Source organism: Acomys minous, assembly GCF_964271855.1.
Source record: "Acomys minous genome assembly, chromosome: 14".
NCBI classification, from domain to species: Eukaryota; Metazoa; Chordata; class Mammalia; order Rodentia; family Muridae; genus Acomys; species Acomys minous.
The window spans coordinates 86,039,468-86,046,325 of record NC_140496.1 but is presented as its reverse complement, the minus strand read 5'-3'; the positions used below and the strand labels follow the sequence as shown (position 1 = coordinate 86,046,325).

Genomic DNA, 6,858 nt, shown 5'->3' with positions numbered 1-6,858 from the left:
AAAAGATTTCAGAGTGAGAAGAACAGAGACCGCAGGCTAAGCCCAAGGAAAGTGTTCACCACCTTTGACAGTGTGATGAAAACTAGGGACCCATAATGTAAACGTTCACATAGCCATCTGGAGGCCGCTGGTTCACTCACTCTGGTCCTCATCTTCATCTTGCAGACCAAACTTTACCACCCAAGTAAAGCCTCAAGTAGCTGTTTTACACAGAATCATAAATTAGCCACTGTTTATAGCGCACTTGCTCTTTGAAAGACTTCTGGGCTAAGTGCTTTAACTCCAAGATGCCTTTGATCACAGCACTACAACGGTACTTAATAATATCTTCCTTTTAGAGGCTTACAGCCTTGCCCAAAGTGAGAGAGCTAGTGATCAGCAAATGCTCCTTTAAAAGTCTGTAAAGTTTATGCTCTGGCTGAATGATAGAAGGGCTCGCGTCACCTTATGGGATGACATAGAGATTTAAAACCAGGTCTAACCAGCCTAGGCTAAACGTGTCGTAGCCCCCTTGTTTTCTCTGCACGGGGCGGTCTCCTCTATCATTTGTGTTTTTCTTCCACAGCGATCCTCCACCTAATTTTTCGCGTGACGTTCCAACGCGCGGCTAGAGTCCATGCTCGCCTACGGAAGCCGCTCTACAGAGCCAAGGCTCCACCGTGGTCCCGCCCACTCAAGCCCGTGCATCCACTTCCGTACAACATGGCGGCGCACTCACCCAGACGCCGCTGTCTCTGACGTACTTCCTGCCCTGCGCAGTCACGCTTGACCTTTGAACTCGCCCGCCCCTTCCTTTTCCTCTTCCGGGGACGGTGCTTAGAGGTATGGCGGCTTGTCTCTGGTCTGTGTTTCTTCCGTCTTCGATCCGCAGCCATCCGAGGAGTTAGGCGGGCGGGACTCTCGGGGGGACGGTGCCGTAACTGGCGCGAGGGTGAAGGGTGAGTGGCGGGCGGCTCCTCGGCTCGTAGCTGCGGGAAAGCTCTCGGTGGCTCCAGCGCCCCCGAAGCGGTGAGTAGCCGGAGCTCCGCGGGCCTCGGCCGCGTCAGTGGAGCCCACGGTTGGGGTCCGCGGAGCCCACGGTTGGGGTCCGCGGCGTCCGGATGCTCCCCTGTTGATGTCTGCCCTGATGGCTAAGAGCGAGCGAGGCCGGTGGCGGAGCCCACCCTGGTTATGAAGACGCAAATCAAATAGTGGCGGCTCATGTCGTCTACACCGGTCCTGTGCGTGGTATTAGGTGCCTGGCAGTTGGGCTCCCCTCGAATAAAGCGGGTGTTTGGAAGACGTGGAAGACCAGGGTAGCCTGGCTGCACCTGGCCTGTGCTTTTGTCGATTGATTGGGGAAGTGTTCAGTAGGCACCGCAGCCATTTATCTCCCAGGGGTTGGAGGCTTCAAAGGACGCCCACGTTAAAACGAAGGTGCATGGGCTGAGTGTGTGTGAGGCTTACGGGTAGGGCACTAGTCTAGCGTGTTAGGGGTCTGGGTTCCAAACGCCTCGCCATGCTGCGTAGCTGATTTACCAAGGAATGCAGTTCGGTTTTCAAACAGCACAAAGCCCGAGTCCCATTAATTAGACAGATCGCATTCTCAGGCGTGCCACTTCGGGACAGGACCTAAGCAGATACCTTTATCACGTGCCAGCACTGGGGTGGGTGAGGTAGTTAGCTGTTTTAGTCCCCGTGGCGGTAGCTGTATAAAAGGGGCGTGGGGGTGACTGTCTTAAAAGAGGCAGCCTCTGTGTTGCCAGCAAGCAGCATTGCGGAAGATTGACCTCGAATGCCTCACTTGTTGTCATCCTTTAAGTCGGTGTTTGTCCGGCTTTCCTGTTTAGTATTTTGTCTAGACACCAAACAACCGACTCCTTGATGGGGACTTTAACCAAACTCCGTACTTGACCAATAGGAAAGTAGTTGTCTGCTATTAGTCACCCAAATGCAGACAGTGTTTCAATGTGAAATTCTTTAGAGTGAGGCCTTTGTAAGCGCACTGTGTGCGAACGAGTGTGTGTGTGACTGTAAGATACGCTTATTTGGTGATGCTTTGGCTTTGAATTTACAGTTGTAGTAAAAGGTGGCTTTTGTTTTGTAGGCACTCAAAATGGTCCAACGTTTGACATACCGTCGTAGGCTCTCCTACAACACAGCCTCTAACAAAACTAGGCTGTAAGTATTTGCAAGTTTAAAATAACTATCGAGTCACTTTCCTCCATGACTTACTGAACCACTTACGACCTCCCTTCCTCTTCGTCTAGGTCTCGAACCCCTGGCAACAGGATTGTTTACCTGTACACCAAGAAGGTTGGGAAAGCACCTAAATCGGCATGCGGTGTGTGCCCAGGCCGACTGCGCGGGGTTCGTGCTGTGAGGCCTAAAGTCCTGATGAGGCTGTCCAAGACAAAGAAGCATGTCAGCAGGGCCTACGGTGGCTCCATGTGTGCCAAGTGTGTCCGAGACAGGTGAGTGAGTTAAGGCATGCCGGCGTGTTTCTGTTACACTGTGTGCCATGGTTATGAGTTTTCCCTTGGTAGGAGGTAGGTATAACGCAATGATGCTCCTGTTGTCAGCATTTGGGGGCATCGTAACATAGCTTTGGTTTTTAAGAGGAAAGACAGGAAAGAAATGGCCGAGTTAGTGTTTGAGAGTAGGCAGCTGGGAGGGAGGAGGTGCCTTGAAAGGAAGGTGTGGGAACTGCTATTTGTTTGTTGGTCTAAGAGGTAACAGACAACAAAGGTAGAAAAGAGAATGGAGGCTCTCGCGGCTTAAAGTTTTAGTCATCCGTGCTTGAGGTGCCGCATACCTGTACCCCAGCCCAGGCAGAGGCAGGCGATTGCTGTGAGTTCCAGGCCAGCCTGGTCTACAGAGTGAATCTAAGACAGCCAGGGCTACACAGAGAGACCCTGTCTCAAAAAGAAAAGAAAAGGTAAGTTTTAGTCTTAAAACAGGAACTAACTGGTGAATTTTAAGCAAAGCTGAGAGCCATTTAGTAGAACAGCAAATGGTGAGGTAATTCGTTTGACAAAATGGGGATTTGGAACATACACAATCTTTTCACACGGGGAGAGGATATGCGCTTGTCTTGCAGCCTGATGCTGGCCTGGAGAGGGTTTGGTGGGGAGAGGGCTAAATAATTTGTGTATTAGACAGGATTGTAAGGGTGGCTGTGGAGAGGTAGCATTTGCTGAGCACTAGGTAACATTCAAGTGCGTCTGGGTGGGTTGTATGGGTTGGTTGCCAGTAAGCCAGCGCTTACTGTTTTAAATTCAGATAATTACTAAGGTACCCCAAGTGTCAGTGGAAAGGATGAGAGAATTGGTGAGATCATTCAGAGGTGGGGTTTGGACTCGGGCTTGTTTGGGTAGTTTTACGAAATCCTCTAATCAAGGTTTTAGCTGAGACAGGCAGCTGGACTTCATATATAAAGGTTACAAGAGAAACTTCCTGCACTTGGAGAAACTGGGTTGGCGTTTGAGGCCTGAACGATGACAACAGGGTTTCCAAGCCGGATAGAGGGAGAGTGAGGAGTGGGGCTGCCTGGCAAGGGCATGAGTTTTTGAGCTATAGGAATTTGGCGCATCACCTATAGAATTTAGATCTGGGCCTGTCTATTAAAGTAGTGGTTTTGGCTCCTTTCTTTACCCCTGAGCTTTAGTTTCCAGCAGGTAGCTGGGATTTATGGAAAACCATAAAATGATTAAAACATTCTAAGACATTTTGATAATATGTCCTGGATTTGATGCAGGAAATACATTAGCCAGAGTGCTCTTAAGTGTGGTAGCTGGGGTAGTCTTGTAGTCTTTGGGTGTTGTTGGGGTTCTATTGCTGTGATAACTGTGAGCAAAGGCAGCTTGGCGGTGGTGGGGGGTGATTGTTACTCATTTTCCCTTCAGTTAGCAGTCCTGTCACTGAGGGAAGTCAGGGCAGGAGCTGAGACTGAACCGAGGAATGAATGCTGCTTACTGGCTTGCTTCAGCACAAATTCACCAGCCCAGCATAGTGTTGCCCATGTGCCGATCTGAGGGAATTTTCTTGAGTGTCTTCCATACATAAATGGCCATGTAATTTCGCAAGCTGTGTGGAATTTTGTGTTTTTCTAGGCTCTTGGTTACTTTGCTTCATCATATCCCCCCACCCCTACCCCCAAGGGTTCCTCTGTGTGGTCCTGGCTGTCCTGGACTTGCTTTGTAGAGCAGGCTGCATGGGACTCACAGATCCGCCTGCCTCTGCCTCCCAAGTGCTGGGATTACGTGCATGCACCACCACACCTGGCTTTCTTTGCTCCATCTTATAATGGGTTCCTGTGTTAAATAATAACTTTTGTTTTTCTTCCTAGGATCAAGCGGGCTTTCCTTATTGAGGAGCAGAAAATCGTTGTGAAAGTGTTGAAGGCACAAGCACAGAGTCAGAAAGCAAAATAAATATGTAGCTTTTTTAAGTAATAAAGGTCAAGGCTTGGTCTATGGTTCTGTTATCTGTGATGTGTTTTAATATTAAGGACTAATTTTTCCTTTACACCACCAAACCAGAACCCTCGAGCTTTGGGCTGTCTTAGAATGAAATCTTTTAAACTGCATTTTTTAGAAGTTCACTGATACGGGAACTTTGAGCAAGGACTGGAGAGATGGTCTCTGGTTAAAAGCATTTGTTACTCTTGCAGAGAGAGGACCTGGGTTCTTTTACAGTTACCTACATGGCGTGCATATATGTGGGCAAACATTACTACACAAAAGTCAGTGACATGGTTCTGGATTTTGTTTTATTTTTGAGACATGTTCTAGTTGTGTGGCTGAGACTAACTTGGGGCTCCTGTTTGAACAGTGCCCCTCCCCTGCCTTATAACCTCCCTAGTAGTAAGATTTTAAGCATGTGCCCCTGTGCTTTGCTAGGTAAAGTTAATAGGCAGTTTGCAGAAAGGTTAAAGTGGTCCCAGAAAGTGACTGAGCCGGCATTTAAACAGAGTTTGGGTTTTCGAGACAAGGTTTCTCTGAGTAGCCTTGGCTGTCTTGGACTCACTCTGTAGACCAGGCTGGCCTTGAACTCATTGACACACCTGCCTTTGCCTCCCAGGTGCTATGGTTAAAGGTGTACACCGCCACGCCTGGCTGTAAGTTTAAGCTCTGTGAAGAAAGATTCGGCCATGTCTCCCTGGAGTCTTTATTCTCACCATTTCAAGTGAGGGGGACAATGACACAGTTGCTGAAGTCTTTAAAATTTGATGCCTAGGTATAGTCATACTTTCACTTTGGCCCCGTACTCAGAAGAATTGTGAGTTTGAGGACAGCCTGAGTTACATAGCAAGACCTGTCTCAAAATGGTTTACTACCAACGATACAGACGCTGAGGTCCATCAGACGCCTCAAGTGCCAATCACTTCTGCGAGTTACCCAGCTAGGACGGAACAGTTCTCTTTTGCCATCATATGAGAACATTGTCAGTTTGAAAGGTGGCTCAGAAAGTGGACTGCAAGCATGGCCGGAGTTGAAATACTCAGTGCCTGTAGTGACGAGATGTGTCTGTAGCCCCAGTCATAGTTGATGCGGGAGGGCAATGTAGCCAAAACAGGGTCCACAGTGAGTAAGTGGAGAGCCACAGGACAGTGCTCAGTATTGACCTCTGCTCTGAAAGTGCACGCAGAAAACTTGAATGGGGATATAATCAAGTAGCCTTGGCCTCTTGGATTAGCCCCTTCCCAGGACAGGTTAGTGAGTTGCACTGTCAGGTGATCAAACAGTTTTTAACTTAGAATTGATTACTGGTTGGTTGCTCTATAGGCTCGTTTATAAAAAGCTTGAAACCCAAGCTTTATAAACACTAGAAGGGAAAGAAGCTTTTGTTCGTTTTTTGTTTTTTTGAGACAGGGTTTCTCTGTGTAGTAGCGTGGGCTGTCCTGGACTCTGTGGCAGCTTGCAGCTCTTAATGAGTCCTTGCTGTCCAAACCCCACTCACTATTCCATGGGAGGTTGAGGAACTTGAGATTGATCATGGCTGCTCTGAAGAGATCCAAAGCCCACCCAGGTCTGTGTGATCTGGCTGGAATGGAGACACCACACCTTTATCCCTCTGGCTGGAATACAGACACATCCTTAACACACCTTTAATCCTAATAATGTCTAATTGAAGGACAAAGTGACTCAGAGATTTGACAGGACGGGATATGACCAACTCTTACTAGAACAGCACAGAAGAGAGAATCGATTTGAGCAGTGCAGGGAGAGTTTGGAGTCAGTTGAGAGGCAGTGGGGTTGAGGTCACTTGTGGTAGTTCAGTTCCTGGCAGTTCAGAGGCAGTTTACTGGGACAGTTGTGGGAGGCAGAGGCAGGTGGATTGCTGTGAGTTCGAGGCCAGCCTGGTCTACAAAGTGAGTCCAGGACAGCCAAGGCTACACAAAGAAACCCTGTCTTGAAAAACAAAACAACCCCCCCCCCAAAAAAAACCCAAAACAAACAGTTCAGAAAGAGCTAGAAAGGGTGAGCTTATTCAGCAGTGAGCCTCTGAGTGACAACTACATCCTACATCTAGTCAATAAAAGATATGTGTGCCCTTTTTTTTTTTTCCTGGCTTTTCGAGACAAGGTTTCTCTGTAACCTTGGCTGTCCTGGACTGGCTTTGTAGACCAGGCTGGCCTTGAACTCACAGCAATCCTCCTGCCTCCGCCTCCGAGTGCAGGGATTAAAGGTGTGCACCACCACGCCCGACTAAAATGACATTCTATAAGCAACTCATGCAATGGAAGTTTTGGTTTCTTTGTAAATTCAGTTATATTATGTAAATATGTTTTTGTTTTAATCCCAACTGTGGGATCTTAGTTTGGACTTTAATTTGTCCACAGCTGTTAATTGTCTCCTTAGGGGCGTGGCTTTTGCC

General features: G+C 48.2%; 1 protein-coding gene across 2 annotated transcripts; it reads left to right on the top strand.

Annotated features, from left to right (window-relative positions):
• Positions 1-723: 723 nt before the first annotated feature.
• On the top strand, positions 724-4,456 carry RPL34 (ribosomal protein L34). 2 transcript variants are annotated; one of them, XM_084757036.1, is made up of 4 exons: positions 724-822; positions 2,087-2,160; positions 2,250-2,453; positions 4,328-4,456. In XM_084757036.1, exons 2-4 carry the CDS (start codon positions 2,096-2,098, stop codon positions 4,410-4,412), a joined length of 354 nt encoding a protein of 117 aa, XP_084613162.1. In that variant the 5' UTR covers positions 724-822; positions 2,087-2,095; the 3' UTR covers positions 4,413-4,456. The 2 variants fall into 2 exon arrangements, with proteins under 2 accessions (XP_084613162.1, XP_084613161.1); XM_084757035.1 differs by lacking the exon at positions 724-822 and adding an exon at positions 854-1,008.
• The last annotated feature ends 2,402 nt before the right edge of the window (positions 4,457-6,858 follow it).

What these genes read in the sequence shown, in the direction of transcription:
- RPL34 (XM_084757036.1), top strand. Translation starts at nt 2,096, where the DNA reads ATGGTCCAACGTTTGACATACCGTCGTAGGCTCTCCTACAACACAGCC. An exon ending in GCCTCTAACAAAACTAGGCT is followed by an intron (nt 2,161 to 2,249) that starts GTAAGTATTTGC and finishes CTCTTCGTCTAG; the next exon opens with GTCTCGAACCCCTGGCAACA. An exon ending in GCCAAGTGTGTCCGAGACAG is followed by an intron (nt 2,454 to 4,327) that starts GTGAGTGAGTTA and finishes TTTTCTTCCTAG; the next exon opens with GATCAAGCGGGCTTTCCTTA.